This window comes from Hylobates moloch, unplaced genomic scaffold (genome assembly GCF_009828535.3).
Source record: "Hylobates moloch isolate HMO894 unplaced genomic scaffold, HMol_V3 SCAFFOLD_44, whole genome shotgun sequence".
NCBI lineage: Eukaryota > Metazoa > Chordata > Mammalia > Primates > Hylobatidae > Hylobates > Hylobates moloch.
This window is the reverse complement of record NW_026652319.1, coordinates 956065-977252: the sequence shown is the minus strand read 5'-3', so window position 1 is coordinate 977252 and position 21188 is coordinate 956065. Positions and strand designations below refer to the sequence as shown.

Genomic DNA, 21188 nt, shown 5'->3' with positions numbered 1-21188 from the left:
ACTTTCAGTTAAAAGGTGGTGAAAAATAAAGATGTATTTTTTCCATTCAAGTTTATGTATCCGCAAATTATATGCGCTTGAGACAGAGGTTCCAGATTCTTCTGATTTAAGACTTTTTGAGTTACTGATGTCCAGCTTTTCTGCTGCCTTAGATGCTCGAGACAGGAAAAGCAAAGAGCAGCTCTTATTTAAGGGCTAAGTAGACATGAGTGGGCACTTCTCAAGCCCCATCTCCACAGAACACTCAAGTTTGTATGGTTATATCCATACAACTTTATGTCACAGCTCCATTTTCCCTGCTCTGGTGATCATGGAAACAGTTCTAAACACCTCAGACATCTATCATTTCTCCAAAATGCCACCTTCTTCTTCGCCTCTTTTATCTATCTTCATCCTCTCATTCCCACTTTTTCTAGTGACTCTAGCAAAATAACTTATAATTCACATATAATAGATTCAGGCTATCTGCAATGTCTAAGCACAAATTTATCTAGGCTGGAAGATCATTAGGCCAACTGAGAGGATCATTAGGTCGGGGAAGTGGGTCTTGAAAGTTACAGAGGCAGCCTTCTACCAGATTTTGTACCCATACCAGAACCAGATTCAGTGTTTAAAATAGCACTTTTTCTAAGAAATAAGAAAGGCAGAAGGCAACTAACACTAATTGAACACTGAAATATGCTAGGACTGGTACTGCATTTATATTTTCTCACTTAACTGTCAACAAAAGTAGTGTGCTATGATTACCTCCACTTACGAATGAGGAAAGAGACTTTAAAAAGCCAAGCAACATGCCCAAGGTCACACACATCTGGTGAACACCATTTCTACACCTTTCCTCTCCTTGGCCCACTCAGCCTGGCTTCCCATCCGTGACACAACTGAAATGGCTGCCACAGAAGTCAACAGCCATCCCCACAAAGCTGAACATGAAGGGAATTTCTCCAGCCCACTCGCTGTGCTCTATCTCACGGCAGCCTTCAACACTGCTACCCACTCACTCCCTGCTGAAACCATCCCCTGCTTTGGCTTCTCCACAGACACTTTTCTGATCTCCCCGTACACCTTTGCCGCTCCTTCTCAATTTTCTTTGACGATGCAGCTTCCTCTCCATCATCTGTGGTGCTGGAGCTCCTCAAGGCCCCATCCTGGGCCCTCTTCACTAACAGAGTCGGTTCCCTCGGCAGCTGACCCAGCCCATGGTGCCTGTTACCCTGGATACTCAGAAAATCCCTCTTCCCACTCTGAGTTCTAGGCAATTAACCTTGAATGTCTCATGGATGTTCAGTCCCCACGAGATTGCCCAAAGAATCAAAACCCTTGTTCCCCCAGTGTCCCCAGTGAACACTCTACTTCAGTGAAAAGCACCCCTCTTCACCCAGCTGGCCAAATCAGAAACCTGAGAATGGTCTGTTATTCTTCCTTTTTCACCCTCATATTCAATCAAAATACCAAGTTCTGTAGATTTTACCTGCTGGGGATATCTGGAATCTTCCCCATCCTCTCCACTCCACTAAATCCAATTTCAAGATAGCACCATTACTCATCAGGATTAACTAAGCAGCCATCTAGCTCCTCTTCTTTCCTCCCTTCAACCCATTTTCCCTGCTAACGTCTTCCATTACTCCACATTAAGGTCAAAATCTGCAACATAATCTGTAAGGCACTGTTTGATCTGGCTCCTGCCACCTTATCAGACTCATGTAGAGCCACTCAACCCTTTGTTCTCCCCTCCTCTATTGCCTGGAATGTATTTCAGTTCTTCAATTACCCATGCTTCTTCCAGTCTCTGAGCCTTTGCACGTGCTGTTCACTCTGTTTGAAATGCTGATCCCTGCTCTCTTTACTAAGTTTCTTCCTATTCTTCCTTTGGATCTCAGTTTAAATATTACTTCCCTAGAGAAGCTTTTCCTAACCACGCATATTAGGTCAGCTTTCTCAGGGTTCCAATTTTGTATTTAGGGCCTACTGTCCTTTTATTTAATATTATAATCAAATAATCTATTTAATACCTGTCTCCCCTCCTATGACGTAAGCTCCATGAGAGCAGCAACTATCTGCCACTCAGCCCAGGCTCATAGCCTAGTCTGAGGCCTGGTACATAGGTAAAATTTGGTACATCTCCTTTGACCTAATTAATTAATTATAGGAAAGTCTCTTTTTTCCACACTTCTCTAGACTTTTCTAGAAAGATACAGATCATCAGGTGTTTTATATGTCCAAAGAAAATGAATAAGAACCTAGTCAGAATTTACAATTGACAAATGACTTATACTTTTAAATCAAAGAATCTGGAAGAATCCTATTCTACTTTGTTGCTATTTTTAAAAAGGTAAGAATAAAAGTTTTGTTGTGCCACCTGTCAATGTCTGTCCTCAGAATGCCTGGCTAAATCATTTATGTGCCTGGTGAATCCCAAATGAGTCATTATTTACTTGCCAACAATGATGAACAGTGCCCTCATAAGAAAATGTTATTACTATTTGTAGCCACCTTCATGGTGTCAAAATGTATGTTACCTTGTAACTATCAAAACCAGCTGGCTGGCAAATGAACATGATTTCTGCTCATGTACATTATTAAATGTGCATTTCTTAAAAAAAAAACAAAAAAAAACCCCAAATCTCATATTTGATCAGTAACTTCCAGGTAAGGCAGAGTATGATTTAGAAGGATCAGAAAGATGGTCAAATAGAGTGAGACAGCAAATGATGTAATTCTCTGACCACATGAAAACCAGGTCAAACCCAGCTTGTTTCTGCCAGCCTGACACAGCTGCTGGAGCCCCTTGCATATGCTTTCCAGCTGTCCCTATTACGTCAACCTTTAAATCGGGGATTTTGCCCCATGCATATGCTTCCTGCTTGGTCAAATGCAAGGCACATATTTTTGCAAGCTACTTTTCTCAGCTGTTTAAAACTGTGAATGAGGTCTAATATGCGTACATCGAGAAACAAGCCATTTAAAACAACAAATTTGGGTTACTAATCTTCTGCTTTTGGCCTCTTTGACTTGTAAAGAAACTGTGAGCATCAGAGTGGCCTGCAATACTGAGCCTAAGTGATGCTTGATTTCAGTTCTCACTACTCCAGTATTGCCTTAAAAGCAAAAAAAAAGCCTGGTGGATGCTCCATAAAGTGAGGCTAGGAATTACATTCAATGCCTCTGCCATGGAACAAATCACTATCCTGAAATAAGGTCAGCCATGTATTCACTGAGTGGAGAGTCTGCCTTCAGAAAGAAAGGGGAATCACAACCTTTGAGCTCTCAAGAAGCTATATCCCTTCTCCACATAACTCTTTACTGACGCTGTAGGATTTCCAAAATTTGACTGACAAAACTTAGTGTTCTGTGCCTCCACATTGATGTCATTTGTTTCTAATATTAACAGCAGAGCAGTTCAGGTTCACCTGAGAAAGAGGAGCTTTTGAGTTGAACAGGAGCAGATACTAAAAATGAACATGGTGAGACTTGTTTCTGATATATCTGACACAGATAAAATAGTTAAACCTGTGCAGTGAAATAATTTTGAATCAAATGGAAAAATAATTCATTCTAATTGGCAGTTTGATGTGCTTACAGAATTTTTATGTAGCCTCACTTATGGGAACACTGAGGAATTAAGAAATAGAATAATATTATATAAAGTTGTTTTTCTGCACAATGTCACATAAGATTATGAGGTATTTGTGAAAATTCTACACAAGTGAGATGAAGGTTCCAGGGTATGTGTTATAGCCCAGCATGATTAGTAAACTTGGTCATTATTTGATGTTAAAGCCACACAAGCTACTGAACTCATTAGATCAAATGTGTCAAGTATTTGGGCTTCTATTATGCAGCAGATCTTAAGTGGCTTAGAGTAACTGGACAATAGCTACATCTTCACTTAGTACTGCACAAACATGGATAGAGACAGGAGGATGCAGATGTGCCATTTGGAATAGCAGAAATCGTGTTGGGATTTCATGCCCTGAATTGGAGATAGCCAGTTCCTCCTACCTTCTCCAGCTGCAAAGTTAGTGGCACCATCCTGTGTTGGTAGTGCCTTAAGTGGTACATGTCTCACAAAGAGACTTACATCTGGACAAAGTTAGGGCAATGCACATAGAGACCCAGATATATCTCATGCAGAGAAAATGCCTCTAACTTTAAAAGTGACCACCTGAATTTCATAACTGTTCTCTCTAGAGGATGAGGGTATTTAGAAAAAGATTTAAAAGTATTAAAGAGTTAAGGGAAACAAAAATATCAAGGCTCAAGGTGAGGACCTATCACCACTATAGCAGTATTAGTCTATAATTGAACTTTTCATACATTTTAAAATCTTGTAAGGCCCAGAAAGGCCATCTTGGGTGTTTAAACAGCAGTGGCAAGCAAATGGGCCATTAGCACTTGCTAGTTTGCAGTTTGTTTTTGCTGACAGTTCTCATGTTTGGTCTTCAAAACCCATAACAGAGTGATCATTATCTTCAGTTGCTGCCATAAGGAAAATAGGACTTCCATAAGGAAAATGGGTGCTGAGATGTTGCCAAGTACCCAGTGATATAACTTTGCCTTATTTGAGTTTGTTAGAAAAATCTCTAAACTGGCCGGGCGCGGTGGCTCACGCCTGTAATCCCAGCACTTTGGGAGGCTGAGGCAGGCGGATCACGAGGTCAGGAGATCGAGACCATCCTGGCTAACACGGTGAAACCCCATCTCTACTAAAAATACAAAAAATTAGCCAGGCATGGTGGCGGGTGCCTGTAGTCCCAGCTACACGGGAGGCTGAGGTGAATGGCATGAATGAGGAGAATGGCATGAACCCGGGAGGCAGAGCTTGCAGTGAGCCATTGCGCCACTTCACTCCAGCCTGGGTGACAGAGCAAGACTCCGTCTCAAAAAAAAAAAAAAAAAAAAAAAGAAAAGAAAAATATCTGAGCTATAGAGACTTATCCTTAGAACTGTCTTGCTCTATAGAGTTTTCTACAAGTCACTTCTCCCTACTGAAAGACATTAAAAATACATGAAAACCCTTTTCTAGATCCTTTTCTTCATGGTACCCACAAAGTTATGCAAATATAAGCCTGAGGAAGCTGCCACCTCACGTGTTCCCAAAGATCTCCACTGTAGGATGTATCCCATGTTACTGGAATTAAATGTTGGTTTTTCTGTGTCACTCACTGGACTCTAAACTCCTTGAGGGTACAAGACCATGCCTTGTTCTTCTCTGTATCTCTATGACTTCTTAAAAAAATTCTGGCTACAATATAGCATTTGCTCTAGATTCCTACCCTTTAAAATCAGTAGACTTTTGGACTACCAAGAAAAGTCTTTTGTCTGTATATCTATTGATTTCTGAAAAACTACTAAATGAACAATTTCTTATAAAAATTATTTTCACTGGAGCAATCCAATTATTTTTCTCCTATTTAGTGGTTCAAAATTTTGTCCACATGCATCTTTATGCAACAGTTTTCTTCCAGTTGGACATGTCCAATTCATATCAGAAAATTTAGCACCATGTCTGTTGGAGGGTAGGAGTCAGAAAGCACCAGAAATCGCTATGCCTTGCATTTGTTTACAGTGTAACACTTTAGCACACATTCTCACGCTCTGGCCCTACAAACTGTGATGCTACGCAAATGGCATAGACATCAACACTACGTCTTCCGAATGAAGAAACTGAACCTCAGAAAAAAAAGGGAGCAATTTCTACAAGGTCACCCAACTAGTTGTGACAACGGATCAAAAGCCTGAGTCTTTCAACTCTTTGCATTTTTATGCATTTTTTATTATCTCGTGCAATTGAATGCGTTGCTTAGGTGGCATTTTATAGACAACGTTAATAAGCAGAGGAAAAACATGTGATGCAAAAATGGGAGTACAAATTGCTAAGTCTAAAGAAACCAAAACTGATGACGAATCAAGGGAGAACTTGGAATAGTTCAGCTGTGCCACTGATTTGGAAGTTTTATTTGTGTTGTTTCCTTTGGTGTGGGAGCAAGAAGGGAAATTGTATTTTTATGAGAGCCTCTTATCAGAGAATAAGGGTGCACTTTTCTACAATGTTACAATTATTTCAGCTTCACCTGCTCACTTTGGACCCTTACACTAATGCTATGAGGCACCCTGTCTCTGAGAATTTGTTTTCTTCTCTAACAGCTGCTAGTCAGAAGACAGAAAAATGGATTGAGTCTGGATTTCCACAAAGACTTATAGGCAAATGCATACTAGAGCTCCTAGTTCTATCCTTATTTAGAATGCAAAAATATATTTCTTTTCCTTAAACTTTTGGGAATAAAGAACTATCTGATGTTCCCATGGTAACTTTATGTAATCTTGAATTACACACACACACACACACACACACAATATAGTTAAATACATATCTATGTATTATAATATATTAAATATAGGATATAGTTAAAATATCCTAAAAGATAGTTTTGAGTTTGTTATTTAAATAATTCACATCCATTAGAAGTAATATTCTGTCTTAGAAGTCAGTTTGTTAGTCAATAAGTCAAAAATATTTATTAAGGCTCTGCTGTGTGTCAGGCCATTCGACACAAATCAGAACTGTTCTGTGACCTAAGTCTAGACCAGGGTGGTAACTGAGGAAGTAGTGAGAAGTGGTCAGTTGACAAATAATGAATGAATGGTTGGTGAATAAGGTAAAGAAGTTTACCATCAAGAAACTCACATTCTAGAAGGAGAGAGAAAGCCAATAAATGGGTAAACAAGTTAATAAAGAAGACAATATGAGACTGAGAAGCTGTGTTCTGTGAGGGACAATTTCTTTGCTGCACCTGAACAGATTTTGAGCTTCCTGGTGCCTGAGTGGCCATGCAAGGGAGACTTGTCTCAAGACGATATGCTGGCATCTGTGGCTCTGCCTCTATCAGGACTCGTTAAGAATCATGCCAAAAGGGAGATACAATATCCACTTATGCATGTACAATTTCACCTGAGGAAATGCTGATCAAGTGTTGCTTTGTTTTTATTATAGGAATCTTGGAAAATCAGGACTCAGAGTTTCTTGCTTGGGTCTTGGTAAGTACTGAGGGTGTGGCATGGGAGTGGGCTGGAAGGTGGGAGACTGGGGAGGGCACCAGGGAGTGACTGTGGTCCAGGCCAGGACCTGGTCTCAGATGAGGAGGAGGCTTCCTGGCCAGTATTGCCCCACTTCTCCTTTGAGCCTTTCTCTTCCCATCATGACCCTCTCCCAGGGAGCCACCATGTTCATGATTCCTTACAGGGGCCCGTCGAGCATAAGGCAACCTGATGCTAAAGCACACCTCAGAGAAAGGGACTCATGCGTCACTCCCATTTAGTAAGCATGAAGGACTGCATGGCATGCATTTTATAGGTTCAGTTCACCACTCCCTCAATTCACCTGAATTTTTTCTACCTATCCTTGTTTTCCCTTTGCCTAATTTCCTCACTTTTCTATATTATTATTATGCATTTTATATAATTTTATAATCTGCCTTAAATATTTGGGGGGGCAAGGTGAGATACACACAAACACACATACATTAATATGCATTAATAAATAAAGATTGTTATTCCTCCCAGTCAATATTTGAAGAGGATTAAATAGAGATGGCAATTCTAACAGCATAAAGATGAATCTGAAGTCGTGGAATCTGACTGTGAGACTTGGGGAGGATTGAGGCCTCCAGATATCCCTTAGGCCCAGGAAAAGGCAGCCTTGGCATTCCCACTATTCAACACAAATCAGAGCTGTTCTGTGACCTAAGTCTAGACCAGGATGGTAACTGAGGAAGTAGTGAGGAGTGGTCAGATTGTGGCTATGTTTTCAAGGTAAAACCTGAAAGATTTTCTGTTGGGTTCTATGTGGAAGATGACAGAAAAGAGAAAAGTCAAAAATGACTCTAAGGATTTTTTGCCTGAGCGACAGAAAGGATGAAGTACGAGTAAATGAGCTACAAAAATGAGAGAGAAATTTAGGGAGATTAGGAGATTGATTTGGGACATACTAAGTTTGAGATATCTATTAGGCCTGCAATAAAAATTGTCAAGTATGCAAATAGATATATGACTCCAATTTAGAAAGGAGAGCTAGATATATTAACTTGGGAGTCATCAGCAAGTAGTTGCTGTTTAAGCCCGGATCCTGGATGAGAGCACTAAGGGTGTGCATATAGACAGAATAGAAAACAGAGGCACATGGTCTAAGACCTAGGAAATCCAACATTAAGAAATCGAGAAAGTGAGGAGGAGCCAAAGAAAGCTGAAAATAAAGCAACCAGGGCAGCAGGAGAAAAATCAGAAAAAAATGGAGTCCTGGAATCCAGGTGAGCATTTCAAGGAGGATGGAGTGACCAGTCCCGTCAAGTGGTACTCATGCATCAAGCAAGATGGGGACCAAGAATTGACCATTGGGTTCAGCAACATGGAGGCCATCAATGACTTTTACAAGGTCTGTTTGGGTGGAATGGTAGAGTTTAAAGCATAATTGGAATGGTCCCCTGGGAGAATGGAAAGAGACAAGCTGAAGGCTACTCTTTTGGATGATGATTGCTATAAAGAAAAGCAGAGAAATGGAGTGGCACTGAGCAGACAAGTGGGATCAGAGAGGTTGCTTTTGCACGTGGAAGAAATGACCACATATTTATATACTTATGGGGAAATCCTTTTGAGAGGAAAAAATGATGCAGAAGAAGAAGAGAGAAGAATATCTGGAATGATTTCTTGAGGACATGAGAAGAACACAAGGAGAGAGTACATGAAAGAAGGCAGAGTACATGGGCTTTGAGGCTAGTAGGGCGATTGATGGGGTGGAGTGGAGGAGGGGGAGGTATTTTGTCAAAGTTCTCTTCTATTGCTTTTATATTCTCAGTGGGAATCAGAAGCAAAGTCATCAGCTGTTAGTGAGGATGAGAAGGAAGTGTTAGAAGTTTGGAGAGAAGACATGCAGGACAGAAGAAGAGTGAATTGACCAGGGCTAGGCCACACAGTGACAAGACAGCATTAAGGATCAGCTTAAGATCAGTATGATTAAATTTGAAGTGAGACCATGTCCATAGTTACGTGTTTTTCTTCTAGACATGTTCAGCTGTGCAAGTTCAGGTGGTTTTTGTTTTTTTAAATAAGATGATAAAAAGAGGGCAAAGATGCTGAGGGCTTGTGTTGGGCAGTTATTTTAATGGTAGAGTTGGCATTTAAACTGAATAGAAAGGAAAATGAGGACTAGAGTCAGGAAAATGAGCCAGGAGCTAAAATGAGGGAGCTGAGGGACTGTGAAAACTGGATAGGATTAGTAAAGTATATATCCCAGAGGGACCAAAGAATTGTTGAAGCAAAAACATTAGAAACAGTGGTTGGAAGGATAGAAAGTGGTTGAAAAGGGAAACATTTGAAATTGGGGTTATAGAGGGTTTCAGTTATTGTTAGTGACATAGTCTATGGTGTGTCCATTGGGAGAGAATGGTGGAGGTTGTATCGAAGACAAGATCAGTGAAGGAGAGAAGGTTAAGAAACTTGGAGGTGAAGGTGCAGGGAAGATCATCTTTGGGGTCACTGAACTCACTAAAAAGTACAGCAAAACTAACATTGGAGAGTGGCAGTGAGAAGTGAGCTAAAAGTTTCAAAGAATGAGAGGGAGTGACCAGAGTGGGTCAGTAACTACAACATGAGGGTCCTGATGATGTGTGAGACTCAGAGCTGGCATGTGTGAGGGGGTATTTCAAAGACACTGAAAGCCATCAATGTCTGAATTTTTCTGATTCTTCCTAATAATCTGACTTGGGAGGTGAAGGCAGTATTTGTTCACCATAAGTCTAAGGTAATTTGACATTTGCTTAATTTATGGCTCTGATATTGTTACTATTTACTCATATTTGAAAGACCCTGGAGATTCATTACCAGGGACACTCTGACCTTAGATTTTGTTTTTTTTTTTTTTTAAAGAATATCTTTACAGTAAATAACTGTTCAGTATTCATTATTGAAAGGAACTACCTATTAATGTAAAGTAAGAAATATATGTAGTGAAAAAGCATTGGCCAACTATTTACAAGCTTGTATCTACGGTGGAAAATAGTTTAGTCATTAAGTACACAGAAAACGCAGCTGAAAGCCCTTAAGACAGTAAGATATTAGGTGCTCGTGCAATCCCAGTCTCCAGAGGCCAGTCTCCAGTTTTGTTGATTTTTGTTTTCTTTAAAACTGCAGACTGTGTATGAGCTGCAGGTATTTTAGTGAACTTTGAAACAGGCTTGATTCAGGAGCAGCAAGTTCTGATTTGAGCTTCAAGTTTTTTCAAGAGTCTGAACACTTGTAATAAGACACTGTATGAAAAATAGGAAACAAGGAAGTTCATGGGGCTGACTTGCTTCATTCAAAACAGGTGACAAAGCTTGACAACTTGAATAAGCACTCTTTGAGAACTTTTTTGAACTGCCTTTATCAGCCAGAGGAGACAAGAAATTCATAGAAAGAAATAATGCACCAGCCTTAGATAATTTGTCAGGCTCTGCAGACCCCAGCTGTCAAATCCAAATGGAGCTGGGTTTACTGCTGTAGGCTTAGAATGTCAGCTAAGTCACGACCCATGTTCAACTGAGGCCTTAGAAATTAAGTAGTAAAACTGCCAGGAAATCAGAAAGCTACAGATTCTTTTCTTGAAATACTCTAAAAGTGATAGTTAAAGCTAACAATTCTGACTTTCTTCTCTACCAGAGAAGGAGCAGCTGGAAATTCCTTGCCCTGCCGATTTTCCTTTTGGTGAACTAAGAGCAAATGTGTAAATGGGAGTAGAAAGGTGAAGTAACTTGAGAGTGAACTGATGGTACATCTGAAAGAACACAGCCCTGCCAAGGAGAGAAATGGGAAAAAAATATTAATATTATGTGGCCAATCCTACCTGTGGGTTGCTGTGGCTGGCCTGTTCTGTAAATATACTGCCCATTATTGTCAAGACTTGAAGTCAAAAAACTCATGGGAAAGGAATAAACTCAGAGTGACCAAACTCACCCCAATCTAATAGGAGGTGGAACTGTCTTATGAGAGAAAAGTGGTAGAATTTACATTAATTCACTCATTCATTTATTCATCTTAAGCAAATATTTATGAAGCCAGACATTGGTTACAGGAGATACAAGGACAAGAGCATGGAGCCTGCCCTCAGATTTATCATAGTGTAGTGGGAGTTAGGCTTGCAAAAAAACAAACTGATAATATATCTGACAGATGCCGTAATGGAGAGTACAGGGCAAGTGAAGCGTGAACAAGGTCTCCTGGGAGATTTGGGATAGCTTGATGGGGGAACAGGGGTTGCCACTTGGCGTGACACTTGAAGAGAGAAGTCAAGTGGAGAGGGAGGGCAAGAGGTTGAAGACAGGAAGCAATGCAAGCAACGGCGACTCCAGAGGGAGACTCCACCGAGGGGAGGTACTTGGGGAAACGGGTTACAGGTATAGAATATTATGAGTACAAGGTATTGGGGAACAGCAAGAAATGAGCCTGGAAAGAAAGCTAGGTCTGATTATGAGAACCCTTGTTTGCCTTGCTAAGCCATTTAGCTCTTGTCCTCTATGTCTCTGGAATTCCTTCAAATCCAAAGGTCCCCAGGTCTCAACAAACACTTCGGGGACAAGGAGGAGCAAAGGCTCCATCTCTCTCCATTCTCTTCCTTCCACCTGCCACAGCTTCCATCAAAGCGGCCCACTTTTTCCTCATATTATTATTATTATTTTTAAAAAATAGACTATGTTTTAATGCAGTTTTAAGTTTTCAACAAAACTGAGCAAAAAGCACAGGGAATTCCCATATACCCCTATCCCTGTACATGCATAACCTCCCTCATTATCAGCATCCTTCACCAGAGTGGCACATTTGTTACCTCTGATGAACCTACAGTGCCACAACATTATCAATCAAAGTCCATAGTTTACATTAGCGTTCACTATTGGTGTTGTACACTCTATGGGTTTTGACAAATGTATAATGACTTGTATCTACCATTATAGTATCATACAGAATAGTTTCACTGCTCTAAAAAATCCTCTGTCTTGCCTGTTCATCCCTCCCTCTCCTCTAACTCCTGGAAATCACTATCTTTTTACTGTCCGCATAGTTTTGCCTTTTCCAGAATGTCATATAGTTGAATCATATAGTATGTAGCCTATTCACATTGGCTTATTTCACTTAGTAATATGCATTTAAGATTCTTCCATGTCTTTTCATAGTTTGATAGTTCATTCCTTTTTAGTGCTTCATATTACATTTTGGAAAAAAAAATTCATCCTATGCCAAAAACAGTTATCAAAACCTTGCTCAAGCTTGTGATAAGCCATTGAAAACCTTGCGTCAGGAATAAGATGTGATCAAAGGTATTAGAAGCAACATGAAGGCTATAACAGAGGGAACAGTGTTGAGGCTGGAGGCAGGGAAATTAATTAGGAGTTGATGATGAGGCAGTGGTATGAAAGATGTAAAGGAAGGAGGTGATTAGGAGAAAGAATGAATAGGACTGGTGATCTCTGGATACAGAATAGGAGGTCTTCCTGAGTGGAGGAGGATGCCCAGACTCCTGGATTGGGCATGGGGGTGGATGAGCTGAAATCTCAGAGACAGGAGACACAGGAGGGAGCTGTGAGGGCAGACAGCACTATTGGGGAGTAGTGACTAGAGAGCTTGTGACCTCCCAGCTTCAGACATCTAGAGAACAAGGGGAACTCTGTGGAGATCTCTAGGCTGGAAATACAGACCCAGGAACTTCTCACAGTAATGACCCTATGATTGTCATTGAGATCACCTGGAAACACAGAGGACTGAGGTGTTTAGATAGGTTTAGGACATCTGGCTCATGGTGTCTGCCTGACTGTATGCTCCATGAGAGCAGAGATTGCCTATTTTTCTACACTCCTATTGTACCTTTAGAAGATTACACTATCTGGCTAGTAGCAGGTATTCAAAAATATTTTTGAGTGAATGACTGGAGAGACGATCAATTGCTAAGAAATGACAAAAGGTCCACTGAGTAATAGCGAGGATCCAGCTGAAGTCAGAAATCATGAATTGCTGAGGCCTAGCCCAGTTCTTTGACTTCCTCCAGTGGCATATCAATGAAGAGACAGAAGTGTGGGGTAGGGAGTGGAAATAGAGAGAGGCCTAGCATCAGGGATTGTCCTAAAAGAGGGTTGGAGACTGGGGAACCTACCACATAAGCAGATGACATGGGATCTAGGCTGGGTTTAGACCCAGAGCTGTTGAATCAGGGCTCTTGCTTCTACAGTTAGAAAAGAGCATCTGCCCACACTGACTTGCTCCAAAAGTCTCACATTAGGAGCAGTAGGCCGGTCTGATTCATTCCATGGGAGGTAACACACCACAATGTCCAGCTCACCTGTGTGTGCTTGAAAGGGGCTGACTTTACCTTCCAACATTCACTCTGGAATGGGCATGCTTCCCAGAAGGCAAGGTGTCTGCAAGAAAAAGGGCACATCATGGTTAATTTGATGTGTCAACTTGACTGAGCCATGGAATGTCCAGATATTGAGTCAAATTTTATTTTGGGTGCACCTATGAGGGTGTTTTAGAATGAGATTAACATTTGAACTTACAGACTGACTAAAGCCGACTGCCCTCCCTAATGTGGGTAGCCCTTTCCCAATCAGTTGAAGGCCTGAATAAAACAAAAATACTTGCCCTCCTGTGAATAAGAGGGAATTCCTGCCTGACCATTTCAAGCTGGAACATTGATCTTTTCTTGCCTTCAGACTCAAACTGAAACATCAGCCTTCTTGGATCTTGAAGGCTGCCAACTTTCGGAGTAGAATTATACCATTAGCTCCTTTGAGTCTCTAACTTGCCAACTGCAGATCTTGGGATTTCTTGGCCTCCATAATCACATGAGCCAATTCCTTATAATACATCTCTCTCTGTCTCTCTCTCTCTCTACACACACACACACACACACACACACACACACACACACACACACACACACCCTATTGGTTCTGTTTCTCTGGAGAACCCTGAGGGGTGATTTTGTTGATTTTTTTTTTTCAAAACATCATGCAAGTGTATGTGGCCAAACAAAGTATTTGTAAGTGATATAGGTAGGAAGATATGGAAAACCCAAGTGAGGAGGAATGTGGTCACTTGCTCATTTTTCAGCTGAGCACATATTGAACCTAATGTAAAATACTGTCATTCAAATGGAGCTTTCCTGGGCTGTTCGCAGATCAAGAGGACAATAAAAGCAGCCCTGTCAGATAGGGTTTCATCTGGACCTAAGCAGTGAAGGAGAGAAAGAACACCCCCATGCCTTTGGGTCCCTGTTTCATACATCCTCAAGGCTTTAATTCCTAGGGAATGCAAACTGATTCCAAGGAAATGTTCTATGTCCTTTTAGGCAGCTGCTTCATGCTTTGTCCTTGAAGAAATAAAGTCATAAAGTAAAATACTTCTTAACACCTTGGAGGACTTATATGAGTCTCTCAAAAGGTGTTTCTTCTCAACTCTGGCTGCACATTGGAGTTACCTGTTTAATTTAAAATTCAGATAATCTCGTCTCAACCTAGACCTTTTGAATAAGGAGCTCCACATGCATGTGTTTTTAAAATGCTGCCCTGACGGTTCTGAGGCAGTATCAGGGTTGGAATACATTGTCTTATCTGGATGGATTAAGATAGAAAAATGTGTGAACTGATATCTAGGGTACCCAGTGCCAGCAGCCATGATTCTTATCTACGTGGTAGCAGCCACCCCCAGATCTAGGCCTGGGAGCTGGCCTGAGGCATTTCCAACTGGACTGGAAAGCCTCCAAAGAGGAGAACCTGCCCTGCTTAGGGCTGGCCTCAGGGCAGGTGGGGTGAGCTGGCTTCCCTGCCATTCGACTCCTGCCATCTGGGTGCCAGTCTTGCCCTATGCCCCTCCCTAACCAAGAGAACTTTCTAGAGCAAAAGCAGTGAATCTTAAGAATAAACTGTGTGGGCTTCTTTTTAATGCATTCATATGTGCAGAATGTAGTCCTGGCTCATCTCCCTCTGCCTTAGTGATGCTCTCACTGCACTAAATATTTTGACACTAGGAGAACACGACATTAAATATTTAACATGGATGGTATTATTTTTATGACACCCTTCATGATTCCCATTCTTGTTGCTTAGGCCGATATAAACTAGCTAGCTCACCTATTATAACAACATAAGAGCAGCAATAATAAATATTTATGAAGTGCCTCCGAGGACACTTGAGAGGTGGTTTTAAAATGCAAGCTTTCCCTGAAAGAGTTTACCAATTTTTCTGCATAACACAAACAGTGTGAACTATCTTAACTCCAGAATACCCACAGAGTTTAAATGGTGTATGAATATTAAACATACAAGAGTGTTTTAGGCATGTCGCTCTTTCTGGAAAGTCTAACTTGAATAAATGTCATGATGCATACACATTAAAAATGAGCAGACCTTTGTATTTTTCCAAAATCGTCCAAAAATATTTCTTCCTAGTTTCCTACTTTTATGGATAAAATCCTTCTTAAGAATTGCTGACAAAAAGAAAGAGAAAGAAAGAGAAAGACAGGAAGAAAGAAAAGAAAGAAAGGAAGAAAGAAAGAAAATTGCTGACAAGTGGTTGCCCTCTGAATCAGCAGGGACTGCTGGCCACATGGTTTTGCCTCTGCTCCCAGGAGTCTATTAGGAGTGACAATATAGCTTAGGTAGGAGTGTGGCAACCTGATATTTCACACGCTGTCAGAGTTGAGGCTTAGGGGAGAACTTGAGGAGAGAAAATAGGAGGGTCTGTACACAGAGGGGTTTATTCAACAATCTGGGCATGCAAACAACCCATGTGCATGCATGCACACACACACCTCATCTCTCTCCATGCAGCCGCAAAGGGATAAGTAGCCCTCATTTGCCAGCCTGTGATTCTAAAATGAAACAAATGGCTTCAAAACCATTAGTAATGGGGGACAAAAATGTCCTCTCTAGGCCCAGATGTGGGCAATTTGCTGAAATTAATCATTTATAAAGACGATCTCACTAAAGAGCATCACATCCATGAGAGGGAAAATTAGTCCTTCCAGCCACCAGCTCCATTATGAGAAAACAGGGTCAGGAAGAGGCGATATGTCTTATTCAAGGCCAGTGTTAGAGACAGCAGACTCCCACATTTTCTATCCCTCCTCCTTCCACTAGCAGCCTCGTCCCTTATGGCCCATCTACTTCCAGCCTCCAAGCACACACACAGCCACTGCTGTCACCCACATTTCTTCATGTCCTGAACTTGCGCTTCCTTCTTGAAATGAGAATGGCTGCACCAAATGTGTAGGGCCCCTTGCATCTCTCACATTCAGACAATAGTCAGGTGATGTCATGATTAGGTTCGGCATGACTCTGGGTTGGCAGCTTGGTGAAAATGTCTTTACTTTTGAGCTAAAAAATGTCAGAACCTGAATGACTCCTGGCATCCATCTCCAGAGTTAGAGTAGACAATGACTTATGAAAGCTCCACAGACAGAATGGGGACCGGAATCCATGTCTTTTGGCCCACGATCAGGTGTGCTTTCCGCATGAGAGATTTCAAAGTAAGGATGCAATTGAGTGCAGGCATTTTGGTTTTTGTGTGGACATCATCAGTGAAGCTCCTAATGCCTGCCTTTCCCTCCTTTGCACACTGCCCTAAAGGTTTCATGAGGTCCCCATAGTTCCTGCACTGTAAGCAGCAGCCTGACTAAGGCACATCTTGTGTATGTACAAGTGTATTCATATTGTTTACCTTGGGTTTGCCTGTGCATTCTATATTTATATAAAGATTATTTTTCTAAACTCTGTGCAGCATAAAAACCCAAATGAAAGTTTTGTAATTTCAATCAATAATGCAATTAAGCTTATCTAACAGAGTGAGGCAAAAAATGGAGAAATCATTTGAGTCCTGTCTGCCAGTGGGGTGGGGCTGTGCCTGTGCTTGCCTCTGGTATGCCCAGATGAGGAGAGCACAGGGCTGCAGGCAGTCATCTGTGAAAGTGCAGTGTACATGGCTGAATGACCCTCCAGGGGCAACGCACTGAGGATGACTGTGCAGACATTCATAGGAATGCCTTAAGGGCCTCAGATGGACGAAGAAGAAATAAAGTCTCAGTTCTTTTCAGGCCTATTGAGTATGAATGAATCAGAAACCTTCCACAGTAAGCCAACAGAAAACCCAGCTCAAAGCAAGTCAAAACATCAGCTCTAGCAAAAACACAAATTTCTAGGCCCACATGAAGAGTTTCTAGGCTCATCTGGACAGTGGACCCATATGGGTTTATCTGGGGAGCAAACTATGAATTCTGTGAGCTGCAGGTTGGTTCTATTCTCAAGCTGTCCTGAAATTGGCAAGAGGGCTGCAGAGGCTTCATGCCTCACATCCCATTGGCTCTGGTTGGTTTGTGTATCCATCCCTGAGCCAATCATCAAAGACTTCAATCTCTCAAGACCCACCCTGACACTAGGGAAGGGTACTTTAAATCCACCCAAACTGCATTCTGGGAGTAGGGAAGTGAGTCATTCTCAAAAGAAAATTAAAGAACTCTTACCTAAAGAGGGGAAATAGTGGCTGAGGTAATAAGCAAATGACCACCATGAATAGTTAAGAAGAAAATATATGCTTGGATCTGGGATGCCTTCCCCCACTTATTTTAGCTTATCTGAGCCCCTTCTATGTTATTGGTAGCCATAGTTGAAAATTGAAATTCTCCCAGCTTTTTCTATGGCATGAGATATGCTCAGAGTTTTGTGAGTCAATTCTATTTGCCTAATTGACAAAATTTTCCATTGCAGGGTAAATATACAGCTTTGCCTTTTTAATATATTCTCTCCTTCCTATGTTTTTAATAATCTCAAAGGATTAGTGAGACCTAAGGCTCATTTACAAATAAAAGCTTCGTCCTAACACCTGGATGATGGAAATATGCAAAGAAGGACCTCCATGAGAGAGAAGCAGAAAATACCATCAATACTCATTTCATATCTGACAACTAATTACAATTAGAGGAAAAAGAGGCTACCAACACATAATTATAGGAAATGGGTGATGAGGTAATGAGCAATGGCTAAATTGGAGCTGACAGTCTAACCATGGGGATTTCTTTAGCTGAAAAGAAGGAAACAGGACCTGATTTGGTTCTGTGGCTGGAATTAGCTTCATTTATCTTCATAGTGTCTTACTTTGCCTCCTTCCCATATCTCCACCTTATGCTTGACAACAGCATTTCCTTTGGCCCTTGCTGAGCTGTTTCTTTTGGCAGCAATGGCTGTAACTGCTCTCTGAAGAATAGAGGACACAGGACTGGTCCTGAGACATGTTGCTACAGGTGACGTTCTGTCTGACTTCGTTACCTACCCCCGCCATTCTCAGGGCAAAAGAGAGGAGCACAGCAGACCCCTCCTTTTCAGTGCCTTCCAGGGAGGACTGATTGGCTCTCCGGGCCCTGCTGATGGATTTGCTGCTTCGGATGTTGCCTACGTCTCAGTTTGTGCACTCTTAGACACTGCGACTGACTTGGTCATCCCTGTAAAGCACGGCCAGGCACTTTTTCTGTCATTTTTTCATGTGTTCATGGATTTCACAAAGATGCAGTAGATGCTGTGCTGGGGAAACAGGGAGAAACAACGCACAGGTGCCTGCCCTCACAGAGCCTATCTAGGGGGTGGAGGAGACATAGTTCTCAAGATGAATCAAATCCTTGGGCTATGTGCCCCTAAAGGACACCCTGCATTTTTTACTTGTGTTTGATGGTGATTAATTTTTTAGCCTGACTTATTTCCTGCTGGATTGTCAGTTCAGAACATACGACTAGAACAGAGAAAAAGGTTCTCAATATGCACTCATTTATGGAATGACGAATGAATGAATGCAGCACCACACAGTCAGTACTCTGAAGGAAATATAAAGCGTCATGGAAACACGTACAAGGGCTGCCTAAGCTAGGGTTAACGGAGGTCATGAAAGGCTTCCTGGAGGAAGAGTAGTAAAGGATAGATTGGGAAGGAGCCAGGTCAGGGAGAACACAAGGAAAAGAACAATTGAACGAGAATGTGATAGAAGTAGAGAGGCAGAGAGATAGAGGTACAGGACATAGAAATGGCCCAGGTGAGGAAGTGACCACCTCTTTTGGGGGAGTAGGGGAAAGTGCTGCTGGAAGCCACCTGATGTTGAAGGATGACTAGCAATCTGTCAGCTTGTCAAGGGAAAGAAAGCCACAGGCATAGCTTGTTAAATTTTCTATTTACTCCTCACTTGGGTTTGGCTTGATTGTTGCTTTCCTGAACATTCAAGTCTGGGCTAGAGGCTTCCTACAAGTTCCCATCGCGATCCCTCTTATCAATATGTTGCCCTGTGGTTGTATTTATTTTCGTATTTGCCTGCCTTACCACTGGGTTGAGAGTTCTAGGAAAAAGAGACCATTACTATCATTTGCCATTTTGACACTGCCATCTGGCATGGCTCTGGGGGAACATTGGGGGTTTAATATTTTCTAAGTGAATTAATACATACAGTTCAGGAAGAGGAGAAGCTTGGAAGCCTCAATTAGCATGGCCTGGAGAAGGAGCCATGTGGGAGAGAAAAATGATGAAAGATGACCTCAGAAAGATTATGAAAAGCACTAAAGCCATGTCACAAAGCTTGGTGTTTATCTGTTGTGTGACTGGGAATCATGGAAACATTTAACTCCAAGAGTTACTTGGCCAGATACATTTTAGTCAGCTCATCCTGGTCGCAGTGCAGATGGCAAGGTGGTGAGGGTTGAGAATAGAGGCAGGGAGACAGGCTCAATGACTCGAGTATTCTCACTTTTACAGAAGATTAAATGTATCAATACAACAATTGCCCACTCACTGTAAGCCAAGCTCATCATACTGTGAGCATATACAGACAGCCCATACAGAAGGTATATCAGGGCAGTAAGGTAAATGAGGCTTGACCAAATTGGCAAAAGCAGGTAGAGAAAATACAAAAGGAAATACATTTAAAAGCATAAAATATCAGAAAAAGATCTCTAATATAGGTGTTAACATAATAAACTACAAAGTTTCTGAGATTGGGTGGGAAAAAAAATGCTGGTTCCTAGATATTTTCTGTAAGGAAAAGGTCACAGATAAATAGAAAATAAATAAATGGGCAAATAGACAAATCAAAGAAGAAAAGGAAACCAAAATTGAGATGTAAAATTAATATGAAATAAACTAGAATTCAAGGCAAAGAAACGACATAGTAATGAGAGGTGATAACTGGTGGAGTCCCTGAAAAAGAGGAAGGAGATGGGATCCATAGGATAAGTGGAAAAATAAGCATTGAATAGAAAGGACACCCTTCCACAGTGGCAGGAAGAAAGGAGAAGACGGTACTGTTTTAATTTATGTTCTCTTTGAAGCAGGCTCTGAAACGAGGATTTGAAGGCAGGTAGTTTGATGATTTTTTGAGATGTGAGATTGGAAAGGGAAGGTGATAAAGGGCATATAATCGAGTCAGTGCTAGTTTGGGTAACTGAAGCTGGAATTCCCCTGGGGCTCTGGAGCCAGTGTGGAATGCACAGCTACCTGAGAGTGAGGGCGATGGGGTGTTTCCATACCAGAGAGAGTCGTCAAGCACCTGGAAGCCCCAGGGAAAATGGGAAGGGCACCAGTTGTGTCTGCTGTGGGTCAGAGAGTAGATATAACAAGAAGTAGAGAAGGTTATAGTTTGTCTTCTTTTATTTTTGTGAAGCAGGAGGCACTGTTACCTGCTGAGGTTAAAGGAAGAGGAGGTAGGACCTGAGGTTGAGAAAAGTGGGGCAGGTTTGAAATGCACACATTGGAGAAAACTGACTAGAAAACAGAGGACTGTTGGGGGTCTATGAGGGACTAGACACAAATAATTTACACTATGTCAGTCTCTATAGTTTGTTATTTTCCCCAGCACAGCTCAGCACCTTGGTTATAGGTGATAAGCAGCCAGACAGTCAGATTTATAAGGATATGGGTTTTTGTCAGGCAGGTGCAATGAAAGGACAGTGAATCAATGGACTTGAGAATAAAGCAAGAGAACCTTCTAAATGGTGAACCACATCGTCTAGCTACCTGACCCTCCTCGATAAGGAAGGAATTGAAGACAGACATTAGATAGAAAAGAAGGGAAAGAGTTGGAAGTCAGAGTATGTGGGGAGAATATACAAAATCTGCAAGAGTGAGATTCTAGCATGTGGA

At 41.5% G+C, this 21188-nt stretch overlaps 1 protein-coding gene across 3 annotated transcripts in view; it reads left to right on the top strand.

The window, feature by feature from the left end:
* The window catches only part of LOC116463610 (voltage-gated potassium channel subunit beta-1), a 494700-nt gene that overhangs the window by 372374 nt on the left and 101138 nt on the right, over window positions 1-21188 (top strand). For all 3 annotated transcript variants that reach the window (XM_058434760.1, XM_032146791.2, XM_032146794.2), the window contains exon 2: window positions 6995-7038. Coding sequence is in view for 2 of the 3 variants with exons in the window: in XM_032146791.2 (XP_032002682.1) it covers window positions 6995-7038 (44 nt within the window). In the remaining variant the exon portion in view is untranslated. The remainder of the gene's footprint in view (window positions 1-6994; window positions 7039-21188) is intronic.